Below are 25,768 nucleotides of genomic sequence, written 5' to 3'. Positions count from 1 at the left end.
AGATGCAGAGGGGATGTTTCCCCTCGTGGGGAAATCTAGAACTCGGGGCCATAGTTTCAGAATAAAGGGTCGCCCTTTTAAAACTGAGATGAGGAGGAATTTCTTCTCTCAGAGGGTCATAAATCTGTGGAATTCTCTGCCCCAGAGAGCCATGGAGACTGGGTCATTAAATACATTTAAGGTGGAGATAGTCAGATTTTTGCAAGATAAGGGAGTGAAGGGTTATGGGGAGCGGGCAGGGAAGTGGCTTTGAGCCCAAGATCAGCCATGATCTTATTGAATGGTGGAGCAGGCTCGAGGGGCCAAGTGGCCTATTCCTGCTCCTATTTCTTATGTTCTTATGTATTGCTAATTCCCCACCTCCCTCCCATATAAATGTTTCATCATCAAACATGTTTCTTTGGCTGGTAGAGTGCCAGTGAGCTTGATGCATTATGATGGCCATTTTATTCAGCAGCAGCTCGTATGCAATTAAAGAGCATACAAGTGCAGTCAGCAGCCAGGTGTTGCTTTTGAAGTTGAATCATTTTTTTGTTACATATTACGGTCGTAAAATTCAGCTAGAGACTTGTTTTGTCAGGGACAGGAATCCCTACCGTGTTCATTGTAAAAAGTGCCCGAGGTACAGTATGTTCTTCAAAGCGTATATCATCCATTATAAATACATTGGTACAAAAAACAATTTTCAATTCACAGGTGCAGGAGAGAAATTTGGTCAAACCGGGTGCCTTTGATGAATCTAAATCCAACTGGATGAGGTGAGTTGTCAGTTAGTCCCTCTTTCTCTCACACTGTTTTTAATGCTTTGTTTTGTGGTTGTAATTTTCTGCTTATTGTCCCAGAAATGATAGGGATTTTCCCAAAAGCATGATCTCCATTTTAGATCTCTGGTTTTATTGCTCTAGGGGGGAGTATATTTCCTGACTTACTATTGCGATATACCGGTTTATTCTGCTTTTCGATTAAGTTTTCCAAACATAAACAGTGTTAACTTCAAGCCCATAAATATGTTCATAGCTCCCTTTAAATTCTGCCAGATTTGATGAATATTCCTCAGGTTTTTTTTCTTTGCAATTTTCTACCCTTCCCTCCTCTCGTAAAGATGTTGATATCTTGCTGGTTGTTGGCCAGTACCTCATTATTAATGTGCAAGTCTTGAAAGTAGAGTGTCTGCAATCATTATGTAACCTTCTCCTTACCCAACATGCACATGCACCACTCCAGAAGTAACTCAGTGGCAACCTTGGTCAACTTTCCTCTCTCTAACCTAGAGGCACTGAGAATTGTAGCACTCCACCGATGCCCCTGCTTAGATCAGCGAACTCGGCACAGGCCAATCAAATCACAAACTTTACTAGTTTTACAGCTGAGTTGCTCACTGGAAAGACCTGGCAAGTCTTTGAAAAAGCAATTTATTTATTTATTATTCATGGGATGTGGGCCTCACTGGCAAGGCCAGCGTTTATTGCCTATCCCCAATTGTCCTTGAGAAGGTGGTGGGTGAGCCGCCTTCTTGAACCACTGCAATCCTTTTTTGTAATGGTTTGGTATAACAGAGGGCAGTTAAGAGTCAACCACATTGCTCTGGGTCTGGAGTCACATATAGGCCAGACCAGGTGAGGACAGCAGATTTCCTTCACCATTACTGACACTAGCTTTTTATTCCAGCTTTATTTAATTTAAATTCCCCAGCTGCTTTGGTGGGATTTGAACTCCGGATCATTAGTCCAGGCCTCTGGATTACTAGTCCCTTAACATAACCACTATGCTACTGTACCCACTGTGGTAACAGTCTTTTTAATGGCAACTGTGGTTGCAGTGGTGGCATGCAATTCAAGTTCATGCCTGACAGAGCTTCTAGTCTCTGGAATTTGGTAGGAAAATAGTTGAGAGTAAGGTTGGTGCATCCCCTACGAGGAGGAGGGAAAAGGGGAGGGAGAGTCATTCCTCAGCTGCCCTTAATACAATTCCTGTCACCCTGCTGAGGCCAAGGAATAGTGAGAAGCTCACTGGCCCCACCCTGTCAGCTGGAGTTGGTATGGTTTGTTTTTTAAATGTTGGCATTTTGATCCGAAACCAGGCCAGCCCACACTGTACTGTGCTACTGTACTTGGGTCTTGTCATGCTTGGTAAGTTATTTAGATGTTGTCGTAGCCTCCAGTGGCCAAAACTGTTGTTGCACCATGAAGTCACCACTGTTTCCTAGTGTACCGTCACACTGTTCATTGATTATTTTCTTCCCATTTCCCTGCTAAAGAAAAGGAGCACGTAAGATTTTGAGCTCCTCACTAGTACACTACTAGATAACAAGCCTTTCGTTATTATGTGCTTGTTGGGTAAATGCTAGTCGAAGAAAGACAGCACTGGCACAGAAGGTAGAATATAAAACAGGGAGAATACTTTGCTGATGACTAGAGGAAACGTTGAAATGTGACCCGTGTGATATAAAAAAACCTGTACTTTATCCAGATTTGTGAATCTTGCCAAGACACCAGAAGAGAAAAATCTGACCCTTTCCCAGTGTAGTGGAAAGATCTATTACAGAGTGTGTTGCTCAATTGAACCAGCACATGAACTGTTCATCTGGCACGGGGATGATGAAGTGAACAGGCCCATGCATAAAAGGAGATCACTCACAGAGAAACATGAAAATATTTGCACTTACAACAGAATACAGGCGGCTGGGAAATATTCTGTGCAACAGAAACAGCAAGGAACAAAAACTGAGGAAGAGACAGACCAAGGTGGGTGAAAAAAGTTGTCCTGACTTCCTCTCTTATTTATTCCTAATTTTCTCATTTTTAAAATTGTATTCTCTAATTTTTGAACCCTTCATCATAGTGAATCAGTTGCCAGGATCAGTTTTGTCAATTCCCTTCATAATCTCAAAAACTTTCAATTCGATAGAATCTCTGTTATTTTAAACTTTCTCTGGAACTTAAATTCCTGAGACCCAGAATCGTCTTTGTTGCCTTCCTCCATTGTCCCTTGAGCAATAATATATTCCCCATGGTGACCAGAACTGCACACAGTAATCCAGATGAGATCTGATCAACACTTTATAAAGTAAAAATATCACCTCTTAAGATTCATACTCCCATCACCCTGCAACCGAGTACCTTACTTTTTTTTTCTACTGCAATTAAGGACTATTGCTCACCAATGTTCCCTTTTACTTTTTTTTGGGTGCGTGGCCCCTTTAAGGGGCTGCGCAGCCCATTCAAAATACAGGAAACTTTGGTTCGGCAAAATTCAGGAGTCGGTTCAGTAAGTTTTTTTTCTTTTTCGTTGCTTTTTTTTCACTAGTCAGGCTCTGCAAGGTCTAGCTAAAGCTGTTGCTTCGCTACAGAGACGCTTGCAAGCTACGGCCGACTGTTTCGAAGCAGCAACAGGGTTTGTTGCTAGATACGGAGCTCAAAAGCTTCCGTATGTTTTAACATTAGCGCTGGTTTGTCCGGCAGTTTTGATGGGACGGCAACAGCTCGGTCCCGTCGGTGCCGGATAGCACAAAGTTTCCTGTACCGCACATGTGTGTTTTTTCCCATTTAAAAGCCGGTGAGCCGGCTGCGCGGGTACTCCAGAGCGCTGCATGGCCGCTGAGCTTAAAGAGAACATTGTTGCTCACAATTACAGTCTATAGATTTATCTGCTATAGATCTCTTATAATCAGCATGCTGTTCCATTTACCGCATACTCTTTCGGATTCTTCATCCCATAATAATTATTTTACGCCTATCTAAATTAAATTGCATCATCCCCAACCGCCCTCCCCACCGCCTAGTTACTTAAGAGGTCAAAATCTTTATGAATCTGTTTGCATTGGTCCTTGTTATTTTCCCTCTGTTGCCATGGTGGTAGAGAGAGACCACAAATTTAACATAACCAGAAAAAGAACTAAAGGAATAGATAAAAAGAAATAAAGCGGATAGGAAGGACCTATTTCCCTTAGCAGAGAGGCCAATAACCAGGGTGCATAGATTTAAAGTAACTTGTAGAAGGACTAGAGGGGACTTGAGGAGAACTTCTTTCACCCAGAAGGTGGTGGGGTTCTGGAACTCACTGCCTGAAAGGGTGGTAGAGGCGGAAACCCTCATTGCATTAAAAAATACTTGGATATGCACTTGAAGTGCCGTAACCAGCAAGGCTACGGCCCAAGAGCTGGAAAGTGGGATTAGGCTGGATAGCTCTTTTCCGGCCGGCACAGACACGATGGGCCAAATGGCCTCTTTCTGTGCCATAAACTTCTATGATTCTATATGGGGTAGTTAGAAAAAAATCATAGATAGCATTATACATAGAAGTTACAAATGGAAACGGGCCATTCAACTCATCCAGTTTGTGTAGGCGTTTACTCTCCATGCGAGTATATAGTCGTATTTGTATTCACCCACCCTGTTCCCACATCCCTATCCAACCTAATCTTGAATGTTGATATAGTTTCTACCTCAGCCACTAATCCTGGAAGTGAATTCCATAGCCTCACAATTCTGTGTAAAGAAGTTTCTCCTGTCCTCTGTTTTAAATCTTGCATGTTGACATGAATCAGTCATTCATGAAAGAAAGACTTATGAAATAATACTGAGCGGCCCTCGGGTGGCACTGTCCAGGGAGAGTATAAATACTTGGGCACGAGCCCAGCTTGCGCAGGACATTCTTAACAGGAACTAGTGAAGGACACAACTAGACCTCCATGTTGTAAAGCAGTTGATTAAAACTTTGTTTAACGCTTAGACCAAGTGCCTAGTAGTTTTCTTACGTCACATGTTATCTTGTACCTATGGCCCCTTGTTTGAGCCCCTTGTTAGAGACCCCTTGATTACTGGAAACGGTCTGCTTTTATCTACCTTGTCCCATCCTTTCAGAATTATGAATACTTAAATCGCCCCATAATCTGCGATGACATTTTTCAAGTCTTTCTTCGTATTTGTACTTCTTCGTACCTGGCAGCATCCCAGTGAATCTGCATTGTACTCGCTCTAAAACTTCAATATCCTTCCTATACTGTGGCGCCCAATATTGCCCACAGTACTCTGACTGAGGTCTTACGGTTTTATCAAGGTTCATCATTACCTCTTGGCTTTCATATTCTATACCTCTTCTGAATAAAGCTAGAATTCCATTAGATTTTTTCTGGCCTCATCAACGTGAGGTGTTGCCTTTAATGTCCTATGAACCTGTCCCACCAAATCCCTCTGCTCTTCCACAACACCTGGCCTACTTCCATTTAGAGCATAATTACTGCTTTTATTTTTTTTTACCAAAGTGCATCACCTCACGCTTACTGACATTGAATTCCAGCTGCCACTTTTTAGCCCATTCCCCCATCTTATCAATATCCCTTTCCTACATTACAGCAGTGACTACACTTCAAAAGTGCTTCATTGGCTGTAAAGCGCTTTGGGACGTCCTGAGGTCGTGAAAGGCGCTATACAAATGCAAGTCTTTCTTTTGCAGTTTCCTGTGGTCTTCTAAATAATGAACTATACATTCTATACAAGGGGAGACTGGATAGGCACTTGAAGGAAATAAGCTTGCAGGGCTACGGGGATAGAGCGGGGGAATGGGACTGACTGGATTGCTCTACAGAGAGCCGGAACAGACTCAATGGGCCGAATGGCCTCCTTTTGTGCCGTTATGACTCTATTTTGGTATCATCTGGAAATTTTGACACCTCTCCTTCTAGACCTATAATCCAAATCATTGATGGACACTGAACAGAAGTAGCCCCAGAACTGAACCCTGTAGGACACCATTACCCATTTCCAACCACTCCAGAACATCTGCCTCCTACTCTCTCTTTTCTCCCTTCTAATCAATTTTTAATTCAGTTTGCTACCCTCTTCCTAATTCCATACCCGTTACACAGAGGGTGGTTCGAATTCGGAATCCTCTGCCACAAACCATGGTTGAAGCAAAGTCCATAAATGGTTTTGAAAGGGAATAAGATTATTACAGGAAACTTTGGTTTATCCGGAGGTTAACTGTCCGGAATGCTCGATCCACCGGCAAAATTCAGGAGTCGGTTCAGTAAGTTTTTTTTCTTTTCGTTGCTTTTTTTCCACCAGTCAGGCTCTGCAAGGTCTAGCTAAAGCTGTTGCTTAGCTACAGAGACGCTTGCAAGCTACGGCCGACTGTTTAGAAGCTGTTGCTAAGCAACAGGGTTTGTTGCTAGATACGGAGCTCAAAAGCTCCGTATGTTTTAACATTAGCGCTGGTTTGTCCGGCAGTTTTGATGGGACGGCAACAGCTCGGTCCTGTCGGCGCCGGATAGCACAAAGTTTCCTGTACTTGTTAAAAAAAAAGAGAAACATAAACGGGTATTGGAGCAAGCAGAAGAGTGGGATTAAACTACGTACCTCATGGAGATGAACATTGGCGCAGAATTAAAGGGTCGAGTGGTGTGCCATAACATTCCAAGACTCATTCTGTGAAATACAGTATACCTCCTCTGTAACCTCTTTCCAGCCTATAAAGTTCCCATTTATGGCCATCCCCTCTTTTTTTTAACTCAATTTTCTATGCAACACCATGTTTTACAATTTTTACCTTGGCCATTACTTGTCAAAAACTTGATGAAAATTTAAATATAGCACCAACTGTGTTTCACTGTCAACCATGTCCTTCTTCAGAAAAGCCAAGCAGGTAGGTTAAACCTGACCTTTCTGACCTAAATCTGTGGTAGTTCTGTTCTGCTTTTTACCTGCGAAATCTCAAGATTGTTTTAAAAAATTTCCCTACAACTTATGGATTTGGCCTTTGACCCTTTTTTTTAGTCCTCAGGAATCTCTCTTGAATTCAACAAGCCTACAAAATGTCAGTTAAAGCGTCAAACATTTCAGTCCCCATCTCGGCTCTGGTGGCTTAAGATCGCAGTATAAAATTGCTCCCAAAGTCACTTTGTTTGAGTCCGCTATGGCTCAGTTGGTAGCCTCTGAGTCAGAAGGTTGTGGGTTCAAGTCCCACTCCAGAGACTTGAGCACAAAAATCTAGGCTGACACTCCCAGTGCAGTGCTGAGGGAGTGTTGCACTGTCGGAGGTGCTGTCTTTTGGATGAGACGTTAAACCGAGGCCCCCATCTGCTCTCTCGGATGGACATAAAAGATCCCATGGTACTATTTCGAAGAAGAGCAGGGGAGTTATTCCTGGTGTCCTGACCAATATATATCCCTCAATCAACATCACTAAAAACAGATTATCTGGTCATTATCATAATGCTGTTTGTGGGAGCTTGCTGTGCGAAAATTGTCTGCCGCGTTTCCTACATTACAACAGTGACTACACTTCAAAAGTATTTCATTGGCTGTAAAGCACTTTGGGTTGTCCTGTGGTCGTGAAAGGCGCTATAGAAATGCAAGTCTTTTTTTTGTATCACTGTTATATTTTTAGCTATTGTTTAATTTTCCAGATTTCACAAAACCATATTGTCGTGACCCAGTTGAAGAGGAGCAAGACCGTGGGAATACTTCACAAATTCAGTCACTTCACAATGATGACCAGATGAAGGCACCCCCAGGAGGTAGTAGACCACTTTATAGTTTAAATGATCTTGCCAGTGGCAGTTTAGAAAATGAAGAAAATATCATTCGCCCCATAGCTTCAGGAATAACAGAAATCCTAATGTGTGCAACAAGTTAAACCCCAGTCAAAGGACACATGGGAATGGAGAGGTACTTGGTGAAAATGGCAGCATTGGTGACCAGAAGCAATTTAAATGTGAAACATTTTTTCGCAAGAGAATCACTTGATGCGCACACGCTGGCAAGAAACCCTATAGATATAATGAACGTGGGTAAGCTTTTTCAAAAGAAGTTGGGCTTAAATGGACAGATGTTGCATTGACACAGATGAGTACCCCTGCATCAATGTTCTCATTAAGCTGCGCGGCCACACAGCGCTCCAGGGGTCCTGTGCAGCCGGTGAGCCGGCTTTGACCGCGCACATGGGGCATTTTGAATGGGCTGCGCGGCCCAAATAAATGACAGGGAACATTGCCCTGCATGTGTAGTATTTTTGATGAAAGCATTTTATCGCAGTACTCAGAGGTGCATGCATATCTGCTGTCACAAGGGAGAAGAGCCATTTAAATGTGATGACTGTGGTCTCTGCTCCGGTTCCCGGCTAGGTCTGCTCCTCCTCGGCTGCTTGCAATGAGTTCAGGCCCCTCTCCGACCGCGCTCTTTATTTACTGGCCTCTGCTCCGGTTCCCGGATAGGTCCGCTCCTCCTCAGCTGCTCGCAATGAGTTCAGGCCCCTCTCCGACCGCGCTCTTTATTTACTGGCCTATGCTCCGGTTCCTGGCTAGGTCCGCTCCTCCTCAGCTGCTCGCAATGAGTTCAGGCCCCTCTCCGACCGCGCTCTTTATTTACTGGCCTCTGCTCCGGTTCCCGGCTAGGTCCGCTCCTCCTCGGCTGCTCACAGAGGGTTGTGGGGGTCTGGAACTCACTGCCTGAAAGGGTGGTAGAGGCAGGAACCCTCACCACATGTAAAAAGTACTTGGAAATGCACTTGGGATGCTCTAACCTGCAGGGCTACGGACCAAGAGCTGGGAAGTGGGATTAGGCTGGATAGCTCTTTGTTGGCCAGCGTGGACATGATGGGCCAAAATGGCCTCCTTCTGTGCGGTAACTTTCTATGATTCTATTTGTGAATTCCTCACCTCTCTAGTAAAATAGAAAGACCCTTCTCGTAAGATACCTGACTCTTTGAAATTGAATTTTATTCTTGGAGTTTTTGTGACGACTCGTGACTTTCTAAAAGTTAATATTATGTTACAACATTAACATTTTCTTTGCTTGGAAAAAAGAAATTGCTGAAACTGTGAACATTTCTGTGAAAGCTCCTTTACAAAGATTAACAAGACTTCCAGATCTTGGTACACATTGATTCGGCAAGTTTTTCATCAGTGGATCTTTATGAGCTTATTTATCTTTTTTTAAACACAGATTCAGTTAATGGAGTTCTTCCAGAAAGTGAAGTTTGTGATCCTCAAAAGCCTTGGCTTGAGAATGACTGTCGAGATAATGAAGGAGAGACTCTGCCCGGGGAGGTTTTGTTTAATGGTTTGAAACGGATGGACAGTAATCTATCCCAAGATAAACCGGACACCTTTAAGCACCTGTTAAACTTTGGGAGCTATAAAGTACAAAGTAGACTCGGCGTTAAGAATAAAAGGACGCTGAAAGCCAGTTCACCGCTCCGCGACAAAGAGAAGCGTTTTAACTGTGACTATTGCGAAAGGAGATTTTATCGTAAAGAGCAGTTAACGATGCACCGGCGCACACACACCGGGGAGAAGCCCTTTGCATGTGAGGAGTGCGGAAGGGCGTTTGCAGAGAAGTCGAACCTCAACGAGCACCGCCGCACTCATACAGGGATACGGCCTTACTCGTGCAGCTTCTGCGGCAAAGCATTTTATCGCAGCTCCCACCTGAAGGTGCACCTCCGTCGCCATACTGGAGAGAAACCCTATAAATGCGACAACTGCCATCAAACATTCGTGGATTCTTCATCTCTTCAGAGGCACAGGCGGTTATCTTCAGGTAAGGTGCTGACTGTGGGAACAGTGTTCTAAATATGGAAACGTTATTAACATTTCGAGGCACCTTCTGCAACTGCTAATATTTCTGTGGAAGATTTTTGCACACTAATACTTGTTAGGTAATATATTAAACCTGGGAGTCAGCGCTGCAATTTTTATAATTGGTTGTTTAATGTGAAACTGAGCTAGGTACACGTTACCTAGTTACCCAGTTCTGTGGCAGTCTTCCAATAGTGATTGCAAACCTTTGTTTGCCAAACGCTCAATGGAATGATATAATTTTGAATAAAAGCTCATCATTGTTACAGAAGCCCATGCATTTGTTCCACCTCTCTCTGCAATTATAAGACAGTTACTTTATAGTCCATGTCTGTGTTTTATAATATGACGTGACACTAATGTCAGTCAAATTCATAATACTTTATGCATTATACAGCTGGTAGATGGCATATCAATCTTCTGAAACCAATCTGGGTAAAACTTGTTCTGAACGTTGCATCCTCTAATGTGGCAGGTCTGGATATCTGTAACGTTTTCTGGTAAGTTAAGTATGGAGCTGCAGTAGCTTTACCTCTTAACTGGCCAAGTTTGATGCGTGGTGTGTAACTGTGAACATGGTACAGCCTTAATTAGGATCTGGAATGCACTGCCTGAAAGAGTGGTGGAGGCAGATTCAATCGTGGCTTTCAAAAGGGAATTGGATAAGTACCTGAAGGAAAAAAACTTGCAGGGCTACGGGGAAAGGGCGGGGGAGTGGGACTAGCTGAAGTGCTCTTGCAGAGAGCCGGCACGGGCTCAACGGGCCAAATGGCCTCCTTCTGTGCTGTAACTATTCTATGATTCTGTGACTCTTCTAATTCAGTTTGTGTATTTTTCCTAGTGTGCTGTAAACCTAAGAATACAATGTTAATACATTCAGAGGGGACGGCGTCAACGGAAAAAACAGAGTCAGGCAATTGTAATGGAACTAGCATTGGCGGCAGGCAGTTAAACCCATCAGAAAATAAAGGTAACGATCTTTCGGTAAACTGAATCATTTGACTGCTACGCAGTGAATCCTGTGCTTTGCTACATGTTTATGTTAAAGGATTCAAAGAATGATTTAATTGACGAAATTACAAATAAATTGTCCTTGTATATTATTTTCTCCCTTCTCTCCTGAAGATGTGGTTCAGTTCCATGTGTGCGGACGTCTGCTGATGTTAACCTTTCTTCATATGCGAACCTAGGCAGCAAGTGTCAGCAGCGTATTTCGGCATCGTGGCTGAGCGCGATCCTATGCTCCTCTAACATCCAAACATGCACATTTTTAGAAGAGATCAGTGGATAGTGATCGGCAGTGATCCCTTCTTCCCTCCTTTGCTTAGGGGACAGTTAAGCCTTTAGCAGTGCCCCACCATCACACATCTGCTTAATCAGCACAGACCATGGCTCAAACCTGATATTTCCAGGCTCATTGCTATAACACAAGTAGTGCATTTACTCACTCGGCCATTAACAGGAGGTCCAATTTTATCCTTTCAAAGGGAAATCACTGGTGTTGGAACTTGGGGTGGGGGGGGGGAAGCTGTTGTTATTTGCTCTACTATATCAAACAAAAACTAAACGAACAAACATTAGGTTAATGCAAGTAATATTGGCTTGTAATGTGAAAAACCTGATTTAGAATAATACACTATAGAGAAGTAATGGGATATTTGGAATAGCGTCAGGACTCCGAGGCTGATTCATGCAGATCAAGGCACTATGATGAGATGACTAGCTCATAAATGAAAAAAAAACTGCAAACTGTCTTTGACCAGTCTCTTACGTGGGGACATTTTGAAGCTGTCTCCTTGCCCCCGCCCCAATTTTCGTCCCTCTTTACAGCACAGAAACAGGCCATTCGGCCCAACAGGTCCAATACCGGTATTTATGCTCCACACGAGCCTCCTCCCACCCCTCCTCATCTACATATCCTTCTATTCCTTTCTCCCTCATGTGCTTATCTCACCTCCCTTTGGATTCATCTGTGCTATTTGCCTCAACTACTCCCTGTGCTTTTCCCCATTAAAAAAAATAATGATATACTTTATCAATTTTCTTTTTAATTTGGTGTCTTATTTACAATTCTGAACTCCTGCTACACAGTACATATGTACACATCGAACTGTGGTGCCCCCGTAGTCCAGTAGCTTGCCAATGCTCACACATGAGGAATGACCATTGGATGAGGTATCGGAAGCTGCCAGCTCCTTTGTGTGATACCCCAACATAAACTCCTGAAGGCACTGGCTTATGAGAGATTATGCGGCTAGTAGTTGACTTTAGGATCCTCATAAAGTGCCCTTCAACTGTGAGCATTGGCAAGGTACTCAACCATAACTCTCTTGATATCACAGCCCTGCCCAATTTTGTCGTTGTTCAATGTCCATACGTGTATTTTCCAGCAGGAAACTTTGGATAGCCATCAGAGGCAGAAACCTGGCTGATTTCCCCTTCCCCCTCAGCATGCATGCAATCCAACGGCCCTGAGATCAGTATTACCACTCCGGGGTGACATCTGATCACTCGGTTGACAGCAGATTTGAAAGGGAGGGGGACAGAACTTGAGAAGAGGGAACTGTTCTTAATGTCAGCTAGCATGGGGGGGGGGGGGGGCGGCTAGGAAAGGAAGTTGACTGGGCAGCAGGTTAGTGGGAATAGGGTCAAGGCAACAGGAAATGGACAAGAGTCGCTTGGAGGGGGGCATGATGGGATCGGAACTCGAGAAAGATGCAGGATCAGGGCTTGGGCAGGGGAGAGCCTGGGGGCAGGTTTGGCTTGCTGGGGCAAGGACAAGGGGGTTGGGATGCAATGGTGGCAGCTGAAAGGGTGGTCTCCGTCTTCGTGACAAAATCTATGAGCAACTCACACTTTTTGTTGGAGGTGAGGGTGGTTTTGGCAGGGCAGAGGTGGTTTAAGGAGACAGTTGTAGTGGAGAAAAGAAGCTGGAGGTTATCTTTGCTCCCCAGGATAATCCTGGAGCAGTAATCACTCTGTGTTAAGAAGACTTCATGATGCCAGTCCTAAACTTGTCTTGTACTAGTTTGAACCTCTATTTCCTTGTCCTATTCTTGCATTTCAGTTTGAAGTAATTTTCCAAGTCTCCCTTTTCCATACCATTTTCTATAACTCCTGTGCACTGGATGCATGAGTAAGTTATTGCACCAGCTGTCAAGTGTTGTGCCAGGAGTTCTTGATGTATAAATATTTTTATTAATTGTAAAATATCTTTTCAAAGAAATTAGCACACAGTTGCCATCTAGTGGCCACTGTGTGTACTATGTTTTCACTTTCCTGCCTGACGGCTTCTCCCACTGAGCCAGCACGATCATTTTAAACTACATCCTTCCCTTCGTCATGCTTGCTCTTTTGCTTGAACCTCGTATCATCGTCAGTGGAGAAAGTGGGCGGACAGTGTGCTTCCGTGCCTCTGTCAAGGCCATGCTGAAAGTGACCGACAAAACGAAAGCTCCTGCCTCACTTTATTGAGATCTTCCTTCCAGGTATTTGCTTAGCACTTCACCTGGCCTTTGCTCAGTGTATTTGTACAGTGGTAAGGTTGAGATGAAAACCAAAAGTCTTATTATATGGTGGAAAGTATAAGGGAGATATGAAACATAACTGATTGTGTTAAGGCCATTTGGCTCCTCTATAATGTTTTTTCTTGTATAGTTTACCCTATTGTAGACTCAATTATTTAATCTCCAGCGGGAGGTGAATAATAACTGGTAAAACTTCCAAGCAGATAAACCTCTAAAATTTCTTTGTAACTCTATAAAGTTACAGTGCAAACATTTCAGGAATCAATCAATAAATTTAAAAGTATGCAGTATGCTAATTTCAGCCATTGTCAATATTTCCTAAGTCCAATACAGGAAACTCCCTTTTAACTGGCACCTAAATATCCGGAAATCTCTCTTAACCGGCAAAATTCAGGAGTAGGTTCAGGTAAGTTTTACTATATATTAGTAGCCGTGTAACCGGGGTTCCTGGATCTGTGGCCGTGTAACCGGGACTCCTGCACAAGTGCCGTGTAACCGGGACTCCTGCACAAGTGCCGTGTAACCGGGACTCCTGCACAAGTGCCGTGTAACCGGGACTCCTGCACAAGTGCCGTGTAACCGGGACTCCTGCACAAGTGCCGTGTAACCGGGACTCCTGCACAAGTGCCGTGTAACCGGGACTCCTGCACAAGTGCCGTGTAACCAGGGCTCCTGCACCTGTGGCTGTGTACGGGGCTCTCGTACCTTTTACTGTACCTCTCTGCAATCCGGACTTTTTGATCAACCGGCACCACGCCGGTCCCGTCGGTGCCGGATAAAAAAGTTTCCTGTACTCACGGTATTATAGTTCTGACGAAGGGTCATCGACCTGAAACGTTAACTGTTTCTCTCTCCACAGATGCTGCCTGGCCTGCTGAGTATTTCCAGCATTTTCTGTTTTTATTTCAGGTTTCCAGCATCTGCAGTATTTTGCTTTTGTTCTCACAGTATTACTTCCTGGGTTGGTGCTTTAAATTTTGTAACAGGTTGGCATGTGATTCTTTAGATTTCTGCCAATGGATTGACTAAAGAAAGAAAGACTTGCATTTCTATAGTGCCTTTCGCTACCACCAGACGTCCCAAAGCGCTTTTACAGCCAATGAAGTACGTTTTGAAGTGTAGTCACTGTTGTAATGTAGGAAACGCACAAGCTAATTAGCACACAACAAGCTCCCAGAAATAGCAATGAGATAATGACCAGATAATCTGTTTTCAGTGATGTTGATTGAGGGATAAACATTGGCCAGGACACCGGGGATAACTCCCCTGCTCCTCTTCGAAATAGTGCCGCGGGATCTTTTACGTCCAACTCAGAGGGCAGACGGGGCCTTGGTTTAACGTCTCCTCCGAAAGACGGCATCCCCGACAGTGCTGCACTGAAGTATCAGCCTAGATTTTCTAATCTGTGCAGGTGGCTTCTGAAATGATGCTGGTATTTATTTGGAATCTTCTTTACACATTCATGGTACATGGGCTTAGGAAGTGGAGAACCGAGAAGGGATATAATTTAGTTTTAACAGAGTGAGAAGAATGCAGACTTCGCACTCTTTAAAAGCTGCACCAGGCTGCTGCAGCAGGCTACCATAATTGATGTCAAATAAGTAATCACTTATGATACAAACTGACATGAATCAACTGAGCGGCCTGTGGGTGGCGCTGTCCAGGGAGAGTATAAATACTCGGGCATGGGCCCAGCTTGCGCAGGACATTCTTAACAGGATCTAGTGAAGGACACAACTACACCTCCATGTTGTAAAACAATTGATTAAAGCTTTGTTTAACGCTTAGACCAAGTGCCTAGAAGTTTTCTTACGTCACAAACCATTTGAAATCTTCCAGTCATCCACCAGTAAGCGGCTTATTCTCCAATCCTATCCATGGATTTCTGTGGGGATTGTTGATCGACTTATATTTTTCTTTTTTGTCTCATTACTCAGTTTCATTCACTGGAGTTTTACCAGAAAATGAAGGTTGTGATCTTCCAAAGCCTGGGCTTGAGAATGAAGGAGAGACTCTGCCCGGGGAGGTTTTGTTTAATGGTTTGAAACGGATGGACAGTAATCTATCCCAAGATAAATTGGACACCTTTAAGCACCTGTTAAACTTTGGGAGCTATAAAGTACAAAGTAGACTCGGCGTTAAGAATAAAAGGACGCTGAAAGCCAGTTCACCGCTCCGCGACAAAGAGAAGCGTTTTAACTGTGACTATTGCGAAAGGAGATTTTATCGTAAAGAGCAGTTAACGATGCACCGGCGCACACACACCGGGGAGAAGCCCTTTGCATGTGAGGAGTGCGGAAGGGCGTTTGCAGAGAAGTCGAACCTCAACGAGCACCGCCGCACTCATACAGGGATACGGCCTTACTCGTGCAGCTTCTGCGGCAAAGCATTTTATCGCAGCTCCCACCTGAAGGTGCACCTCCGTCGCCATACTGGGGAGAAACCCTACAAATGCGACAACTGCCATCAAACATTCGTGGATTCTTCGTCTCTTCAGAGGCACAGGCGGTTACCTTCAGGTAAGGTGCTGACTGTGGGGAAATACGCTGTAGATGCTGAGGTGTAATGCAGTGGAATTTGTAATCTGCGCAGGTAGCTTCTGAAACTATGCTGGTATTTATTTGGAATCTCCTTTACATATTAATATTGTTATTAGGTTTCATCCTTTTCATCCTTTAGTTTTCCAGCATTTAACGTTTGAAAGTGAGAGTGAAATCGCTTTGAATGTGAAACTGATAACCATATTCATGTTATTGTGGACCTCGCTCGCATGAATTTTAAATAGAGATTTCCTCATATTTTGACAAAAATGAAGCATTTTTGTCCCTGGCTTTTTTCTTTCTGTCACAGTACAGCAAACTCTTTCTTATCCGGCACCTATGGGACCAGGGTGGTGCCGGTTGATGAAAAATTCTGGATAACAGAGAGGTATACCTACCACGGTGCTGCTTTTCCACTCACCATCGCCACTGACTAACTCGGCCACCGCGGGAGACTCGGACTCGGCAATACGAGTGCTGGATGGATTCAGCAAGATTACTGGTTATTAAAGTATTCCGGATGATGAAGTGCCGTTTAAACAAGAGTTTACCGTACATGGAGTTAAAAGCCAGGTTCACTCACAGAAAATGGCCCACCTTGTTTTGAAACATAGTAAGCCCAGAGTATAAATGTTATACTTGCGTAAGCTATTTGAAAGATTGGCCAAGTCATTCAATTTAAATACAAGCATTTTGTGGATTTGTTTATATGTTTGATTGGCAGCTCTTTTTGAGCTTGAGCCACATATTTTTACTTTACTTTAGCCTGGTAAAATTTTGCTAAGTATTTCTCTCAGCTGTGGCTCAGTGGGTAGCACACTCGGCTCGGAGTCAGAAGGTTGTGGGTTCAAGTCCCACTCCAGGGACTTGAGCACACAAATCTAGGCTGACACTCCAGTGCACTGCTGAGGGAGTCTTCTTCTCCCTTTCTTAGGCAGTCCCTCGGAACCGAGGATGACTTGCTTCCATATTAAAAATGAGTTCTCAGGTGACTGATGAGTCCAATGCGGGACCGACAGTCTCTCTCTCAGGTGGGGGCCGCGTGGCCCACTCAAAATATCGCGCATGCGCGGTTTTTGTATTTAAAAGCCGGCAGGCCGGCTGCGCGGGACCCCTGGAGCACTGCGCAGCCGCGCAGCTTAGAGGGAACATTCATTCTCACCTATAATAACAAGAGAAAATGCTGGAGATACTCAGCAGGTCAGGCAGCTTCTGTGAAGAGAGAAACAAAGTTAACGTTTCAGGTCGATGACCTTTCGTCAGAACTGGAAAAAAGCAGGAAATGGAACAGATTTTTAAGCAAGTGTAGGAGCTGGGAAAGGGGGGGAGGGGATGAAAGAACAAAAGGGAAGGTCTGTGATAGGATAGGAGGCAGGAGAGGTTAAGAGACATTCAGAGATATTCAAGACAAAAGGAGATGGTAATGGGACAGGTTAAGAAACAGGATGGCTCTAGATGAAGTGTAAATTGCGCTGGCGGAATGAAAGACAGCTGCCATATGGGAGAGAAGAAAAAAAGTGTGGATAAAAAATATATATATGATAGGGGCCGAGGTTATGATCTGAAATTGTTGAACTCTATGTTGAGTCCAGAAGGCTGTAAAGTGCCTAATCGAAAGATGAGCTGCTGTTCCTCGACCCCTGAGTTAGAAAGTCGTGGGTTCTCACTCCAGCACTTGAGCACATAATATTGACTAACACTCCAGTGCAATGCTGAGGGAGTGCTGCACTGTCGGAGATGCCGTCTTTCAGACGAGATGTTAAACCGAGGCCCCGTCTGCTCTCAGGTGGCACCTCCAACAGTGCAGCATTTCTTCAGCACTGCACTGGAGTGTCAGCCTAGATTTTTCTGCTCAGGTCTCTGGGGTGGGATTTAGAACCCACAACCTTCTGACTCCGAAGAGGATGCTACCAACTGAGCCACTGGCTGACAATATGTCTGGGACTTGGATCCATTCATGCTTTTGTATTGTTTATTTGAATATTATTTGAATGGCAATAGATTGGGAGAAGGGGAAGTGCAAAGAGACCTGGGTGTTCTTGTGCACCAGTTGCTGAAGGTAAGCATGCAGGTGCAGCAGACGGTTAAGAAGGCAAATGGTGTGTTGGCCTTCGTAGCAAGAGGGTTCGAGTACAAGAACAAGGATGTCTTGCTGCAGTTGTACAGGGCCTTGGTGAGACCGCACCTTGAGTATTGTGTGCAGTTTTGGTCGCCTTACCTGAGGAAATACGTTCTTGCCATGGAAGGAGTGCAGCGAAGATTCACCAGGCTGATACCTGGGATGGCAGGAATGACGTATGAGGAGAGATTGTGTCAATTGGGCTTATACTCACTGGAGTTTAGAAGATTGAGAGGGGATCTCATCGAAACCTATAAAATTCTGTCAGGCCTGGACAGACTAGATGCAGGAAGGATGTTTCTGATGGCCGGGGAGTCCAGAACCAGGGGTCATAGTCTAAGGATAAGGGGGTAAGCCATTTAGGACTGAAATGAGGAGGAATTTCTTCACCCAGAGAGTGGTGAACCTGTGGAATTCTCTGCCACAGAGGGCGGTGGAGGCCAGTTCATTAAGTATATTCAAGAAAGAGTTGGATATATTTCTTAAGGCTAAAGGGATCAAGGGATATGGGGAGAAGGCAGGGACAGGGTACTGAATTTGGATGATCAGCCATGAGCTCATTGAATGGCGGAGCAGGCTTGAAGGGCCAAATGGCCTACTCCTGCTCCTATCTTCTATGTTTCTGTTTAGTGCAGCATCTAAAGTATTGTTCATATTCGGCATATGGGCAAGTCGAGTTATGTTCCCTAACTTCATATCAAGCTTTATCACAGATGTAATCCCAAGACTGTTGTTACATTGAGACGTGACGGACCAAATGCTGGTAGAGTTAGGCACTGATATCTTGTGATAATTCATCTGCAGTGTTTGATTTTGTTCCTTTTCTATTGAGCTTTAGTTTTTGTTTTAACTTGTAAATGTTTGAGTTTTTTTCATGTTCTTCTTTATGTTAACTCGTGTGAATAATCATTTTTCTTGCTGCTTCTGTCAAGATATAAAATATTCTCACAGCCACGTAACCATTATATATACAACTGAAGTAATATTACCAAAAATAATATCTAGTGAGTGAATGTTGTACCAACCTGAAACATATGGCCCGGATCTTGCGGTGGTAATGACGGCAAAACCGTCAGTGTTTGCCATCATTACCCCTCTGAAACTGACCGCAACTTCAGGATTTAGCGCATGTGCAGATAAACGCGGAAATCCTGAAGTTGCGGTCAGTCATTCCCTGCTCCGCCACAGGCTGCGCTGTGGAACTCCCCATACCCGGCAAGCAGTGAAATCAGTTGAACTGACGAAAACTTAAGCTTTTCCAATCTAATTGCGCTGTTAAATACTCCAGTAAAAGTTAAGCCTTGTTGGAGTAGGTGTAACTGGGGTTTTAACGGCATATTGACTGCTGAACAACCGTTCTGGCCCTGAAAAACAAATTTAATGTTTGTGGAATATCAAATTTCTCCATTATGATAGAAAATTACTAGATTTTTAAAATAATTAAAACATTTCTTTTTTTTAAAGTTCTCTCATGTTTTTCAGCTTCTATAAACCCCATGTGTATGTCCCAATCTTTATTTCACTCTCTGTAAAAACTTTAAAAAGTTAATTGAATCAGTGCTTTTTATTTCCTGGTTCGCTGTCTGCATAAATTCTTCAGTGTAATTGGCTGCTTAGACAGCTTGATGATGCGACTGCTGCTCTGCGTGGGGGGATCTCCTTTTGACAGTGCGACAATCAATTTAATGTCGAGAACCTAAAGTTTTCGCCACAGAAATCACAAGATCTTTGCGGGCAGCCGTCGCTTCACTGTAGAAAATGTTTTACTGTTTCCCTTTATCTGTGATCCTCAGCAGGCTTTAGTTTTAATTTGTTCTCTGGATGCTAAAGTTCATTTATTGTCCATTTCCAGTAACCCTGCGGTCCTTGTGGTGCTGGTGCTCCTGCAATGGTGAACTTTGGCTTGCTAGGCCACTTCGGTGGGCATTTAGAATCAACCACATAGGTCAGACCGGGGAGGGGTAGGTCGGCTCCCTTCACTGGCGGACATTAGTGAACCAGTTGGGTTTTTACGACAATCTGGATGCTTTCCCGGTTAATTTTTCTAGCCCATGTTGACTTCAACCTCACAATTTGCCATGCTGGGATTTGAACTTGCAACCTAACTTTTCATCAGGGGTCACAATTCTAACCAGTGTCTGCTCAGGAGCCGCGCTCGAGAATACTGAAACATGCTGCACCACTAAATGGCGAGACCCTATCCTATGCCTGCAATTTGGTCCTGGTTGCTGGTCCAGTACCCTAACCACTAGGCTACCACACCCAGCAAGTGAAAGGGCCAAAAATTGAAACAGAAAAACAGAGCCATTAGTCCTGTCAGCTTATTTTCCTCTTCGTCTGTCTAGCTTCCACTTCACAACTGCCCATAGTGGCATGGTTAAAATCAGAGGCTCACTGTGTAGAAAATCACAGGCACATGATCGTGTCACACCAATTAGTGGTGCAAGGCATTGGTTAGAATTCTAATCCTTGATAAGTTAGTGCTGGGCCCTTACAATAACGCTGAGCTCACAGACTCTGAGCCTATCTGCCATGGGCTGAGAATCCTGCAATTATGTAGCCTCTTTCACAGCCTCCGCACATCCCAAAGCACTTCACAGCCAATGAAGTCGTTTTGAAGCATAGTCCCTGTTGTAATGTAGCGAATCTTAAAACTAATTATGCTTTCTCTAATTATGAGGTTGTTTTGGTATTTAAAGTCTTTCAACTATCCCATGAAGCATATTTATACTAATGATTTCTATTCCCATAAAGTTCAATTGACTTTGTGAATCACCCGCTTATTCTGGACTATCCAGCCTTAATGTAAGCTTTTAATGCTTAGAACACAAGAAATAGGAGCAGGAATAGGCCACTTGGCACCCTCGAGCCTGCTCCGCCATTCATTAAGATCATGGCTGATCTTGGGCTCAAAGCCACTTCCCTGCCCGCACCCATAACCCTTCACTCCCTCATCTTGCAAAAATCTGTCTATCTCCGCCTTAAGTGTATTTAATGACCCAGCCTCCACAGCTCTCTGGGGCAGAGAGTTCCACAGATTTACGACCCTCTGAGAGAAGAAATTCCTCCTCATCTCAGTTCTAAAAGGGCGACCCTTTATTCTGAAACTGTGCCCCGGAGTTCTAGATTTCTCCACAAGGGGAAACATCCTCTCTGCATCTACCTTGTCGAGACCCCTCAGTATCTTATATGTTTCAATAAGATCACCTCTCATTCTTCTAAATTCCAATGAGTATAGGCCCAACCTGCTCAACCTTTCTTCATAAGTCAACCCCCTCATCTCAGGAATCAACCGTGTGAATCGTCTCTGAACTGCTTCCAATGCAAGTATATCCTTCCTTAAATAAGGAGACCAAAACTGTACACAGTACTCAAGGTGTGGTCTCACCAATACCCTGTACAGTTGTAGCCGGACTTCCCAGCTTTTATACTCCAACCCCTTTAAAATAAAGGCCAACTTTCCATTTGCCTTTTTGATTACTTGCTGTACCTGCATGCTAACTTTTTGTGTTTCATGCACAAGGACCCCCAGGTCCCTCTGAACTGTAGCATTTTGTAATCTCTCTCCATTTAAATAATTTGCTTTTTTATTTTTCCTGCCAAAGTGGATCACCTCGCACTTTCCCACATGATACTCCATCTGCCAAATGTTTGCTTAACTTGCTTTTATTTTTTTCTCAGCTTGCTGCAGAACGGACCAGATGGATTCAGCAGCCTTGCACCTCAATGCGCCAATGACTGACCAAGGGCAGAATTACAATACAAACACCATCGGTGATTTGCAGTTTATCCAAGGAAATAACCCGGAAAACCAAAGGCAGTACAGAGGTAACAGCATTACTTTCAAATAAATCCAGTCCTATAGATAGTAACTATAGGAGGTTCCTAAAAATGTTCTGGATGAGAAGGTGAGGGGGCGGGGGGGGGGAATATTTGAAATCCGCAAGGATGAAGAATGTTGGGATGGGCGAAGAGAAAAGTGATTCTGAGTGCATAAAAAGAAATAAAGAAAGAACTTGCATTTATATAGCGCCTTTTACGACCTCAGGACGTCCCAAAGTGCTTTACAGTTAATGTAGAGCTAAGAGATGGATATTGATCATTTTGACATTTTAGAAAATTTGAGCGGCTCCTGTGACATCCAGAGTGTGGAAGATTTTTTTAAAAAGCACAGTTCCTCCTCCCGTAACTCCGAGACTAAATCAGATACTTGTATGGAATTTTATACCACTCTTGAACTGGGTATTGACAGATTATGTGTGATGGTTTATTTTTGAACCAGATAGTTTACTTTGATCTCCAAAATTGTTTAGTGCATCACATGTTGTGCACAGTTACATATCCGACAGTGACGCTTATTAAGCTATCGTCCCTTGTGCCAGTTGTAAACACTGTTAGGCCAGTTAGCCTAACCTCAGTGGTGGGCAAATTATTGGAAAAGATTCTGAGGAACAGTAGTAATTTTGACAGCCACGGATTAATCAAGGACAGTCAGCATGGATTTGTTCAGGGAAGGTCGTGTCTGACTAACTTGATTGAATTTTTTGAAGAGGTAGCAAGGAGGGTCGATGAGGGTAGCGTGTTTGATGTAGTCTACATTGATTTTAGCAAGGCCTTTGACAAGGTCCCACATGGCAGACTGGTCAGAAAAGTAAAAGCCCATGGGATCCAAGGAAAAGTGGCAAGTTGGATCTAAAATTGGCTCAGTGGCTGGAAGCAAAGGGTAATTAATGGTCGACGGGTGTTTTTGTGACCGGAAGGCTGTTTCCAGTGGGGTTCTGCAGGGCTCAGTACTAGATCTCTTGTTTTTGGTATATATCAATGATTTAGACTTTAATGTAGGGGGCATGATTAAGAAGTTTGCAGATGATACAAAAATTGGCCATGTGGTTGATAGTGAGGAAGAAAGCTGTAGACTGCTGGAAGATATTAATGGACTGGTCAGGTGGGCAGAACAGTGGCAAATGGAATTCAGTCCAGAAAAGTGTGAGGTAATGTATTTGGGGAGGGCTAACAAAGCAAGGGAATATATAATAAATGGTAGGGTACTGGGATGTGTGGAGGAACAGAGGGACCTTGGAGTACATGTTGACAGATTCTTAAAGGTAGCAGGACAGGTAGATAATGTGGTTAAGAAGGCATATGGAATACTTTCCTTTATTAGTTGAAGCATAGAACATAAGAGCAGTTATACTTGAACTGTATAAAACGCTAGTTAGGTCACAGCTAGAGTACTGCATACAGTTCTGGTCACCACATTACAGGAAAGATGTGATTGCACTAGAGGATGTTGTCAGGACTGGAGAATTTTAGCTATGAGGAAAGATTGGATAGGCTGGGGTTGTTCTCTTTGGAACAGAGGAGGCTGAGGGGAGACTTGATTGAGGTGTATAAAATTATGAGGGGCCTGGATAGAGTGGATAGGGAGGACCTATTTTCCTTAGCAGAGAGATCAGTAATCAGGAGGCATAGATTTAGAGGAGAACTTTTTTCACCCAGAGGGTGGTGGGGGTCTAGAACTCACTGCCTGAAAGGGTGGTAGAGGCAGAAACCCTCATCACATTTAAAAAGTACTTGGATATGCACTTGAAGTGCCGTAACCTACAAGGCTACGGACCAAGAGCTGGCAAGCTTTTTTTCATCTGGCACAGACACGATGGGCCGAATGGCCTCCATCTGTGCCGTGAATTTCTATGATTCTATGAACTGCAGCACTTCACACAGCGACTATTGTTCTGCTTAATGCTTCCTTCTGTCTCAGTCCTATTTCTCTAACTATATCTTGCTTCACAAGCACAAAACATTTATTCTTCTACTTTTCAACAATGTGCAAGTTATCCAGCTTGTTACAACATTGAACTCACAGACTACCATGTGACGGCTTCATTGTACAACAGTTATGTGTTGTGGAGTTACATCTTCCTATGTCATAAAGTAATTGTATTTCCTTAATTTTTTCAACAACAAATTGCATTTATATTGCACCGTTAACATGCAAATACGTTTGAAGGCACTTCGCACTTCAGAAAATAACTTACTGAACATGTGGCATAAAATATAAAATGGGACCCAATAGTTCTCACAAAAATAAACTGCCAGTAAATATTGTTGAAATTATTTTGACAGTCCTAGATGATGTCTTTCATCAATTATCTGCCTGGCCAAATGCATAAAGAGTGAAGGATGTCCCAAAACACTTCACAGCCAATGAAGTACTTTTGAAGTCACTGTCGTAATGTAGTCAAACATGGTAGCCAATCTGCGTACAGCCAGATCCCGCAAACTGTAGTGAGAAAAATGACCAGATCATCAGTTTTAGTGGCGTTGGTTGAGGAATAAATGTTGGTTAGTACAATGGCTTCCTTTCCATCTAGCAGGCAAACATGGCCTTGGTTTAACACTTCATTCGAAAGATGTCCATGCAGCGCTCCCTCGGTAATGCACTGATGTGCTAGCCTAGATTATATGCTCAAAGTTCTGGAGTTGGTCTTGAACTCACAACCTTCTGACTCGGATGCGAATGCTGCCACTGGACTAAGTTGACACTGCCTAATGAACTGTCATCTTGGATATACATTTGTATTGTGTGTCTTGTCTTGGTATCTGTTTTCAAGTTGTATCAAAACCTTTTTAAAAAATTACTATAGGGTCAATCTGTGCACTTCCTGAAGTAGAACCTATTGAAGTAGCGTGCTTTGGGGATTCAGGCTACCGATACCCTGAGGATTTCGCAAAACATGGTGATTGCGACAGTAGCTCTGGGGCGGACATTTTGTTGGGCGGTACTTTGGCCCGGTTGAGCAGCTGCCTATTAGAAGACAAAAGAACGAATACTTCCCATTCTCTAACGGGTAAGATGAATAGCATAAACTATAAAATTGATAACAAAACCATCTCCTGTTTGAGACCTTTGAACAATGGAAAGACATTCAAAGAGGTTGGATCTTTAAGCAATGACATTATTTCCGCTGGAGGGAAATGCTTTAAATGTGAATACTGTGGGAGGAGATTTTTGCGCAAAGCACAGTTAACAATGCACAGACGCACTCACACTGGAGAGAAGCCATACGTGTGTGATGAATGCGGAAGAGGCTTTGCAGAGAAGTCCAACTTAAACGACCATCGTCGAACTCACACAGGCGAACGTCCTTATGCGTGTACTTTCTGTGTCAAAGCATTTCATCGTAGTACGCACCTGAAGGTACATCTCCGCCGCCACACTGGGGAAAAACCGTACAAATGTGATGATTGCAAGAAAACATTTGTGGACTCTTCCGCCCTTCAGAGACATAGACGATTTCCCTCGGGTAAGAGCCTTGCCTGGACCTTCAAAATAAGCTTTTGATAAGGTACCTCACAGGCTGTTTCTCTACAAGATTGAATGCTGTGGAATCAGTGGTAATCTGCTGCCGTGGTTTATGAATTGGCTGCATGCAGGCAGACAGATATCAGTGGATTTGTAGGTGTTGGGGGAATTATCCGCAGATTCACCAGGCTGATACCTGGGATGGCAGGAATGACGTATGAGGAGAGATTGGGTCGACTGGGATTATACTCGCTGGAGTTTAGAAGAATGAGAGGGGATCTCATTGAAACTTATAAAATTCTGACAGGACTGGACAGACTAGATGCAGGAAGGATGTTCCCGATGGTCGGGGAGTCCAGAACCAGGGGTCACAGTCTAAGGATAAGGGTTAAGCCATTTAGGACAGAAATGAGGAGGAATTTCTTCACCCAGAGAGTGGTGAACCTGTGGAATTCTCTACCACAGAAGGCAGTAGAGGCCAATTCATTAAATATATTCAAGAAGGAGTTGGATATATTTCTCAAGGCTAAAGGGATCAAGAGGTATGGGAGAAAGCAGGGACAGGGTACTGAATTTGGATGATCAGCCATGATCGCATTGAATGGCGGAGCAGGCTCGAGGGGCTGAATGGCCTACTCCTGCTCCTATCTTCTATGTTTCTATGATACCAAGATGTGTGCGAGTGTGCTGGGGGAATGG

At 43.7% G+C, this 25,768-nt stretch overlaps 1 protein-coding gene across 1 annotated transcript in view; it reads left to right on the top strand.

The window, feature by feature from the left end:
• Positions 1–25,768, top strand: part of LOC147107111 (uncharacterized) — a 43,535-nt gene that overhangs the window by 13,169 nt on the left and 4,598 nt on the right. The window contains 8 exon segments of the mRNA XM_086008169.1: positions 697–758; positions 2,470–2,744; positions 7,406–7,516; positions 8,943–9,539; positions 10,419–10,547; positions 15,042–15,623; positions 21,445–21,591; positions 24,411–25,070. Of these exon segments, the coding sequence (XP_085864295.1) occupies positions 697–758; positions 2,470–2,744; positions 7,406–7,516; positions 8,943–9,539; positions 10,419–10,547; positions 15,042–15,623; positions 21,445–21,591; positions 24,411–25,070 (2,563 nt within the window).

This window comes from Somniosus microcephalus, chromosome 15 (assembly GCF_052327205.1).
Source record: "Somniosus microcephalus isolate GS21.2 chromosome 15, FLI_Smic_1.0, whole genome shotgun sequence".
In the NCBI taxonomy this organism is placed as follows: domain Eukaryota; kingdom Metazoa; phylum Chordata; class Chondrichthyes; order Squaliformes; family Somniosidae; genus Somniosus; species Somniosus microcephalus.
This window is presented reverse-complemented; position numbering and strand designations above follow the sequence as displayed.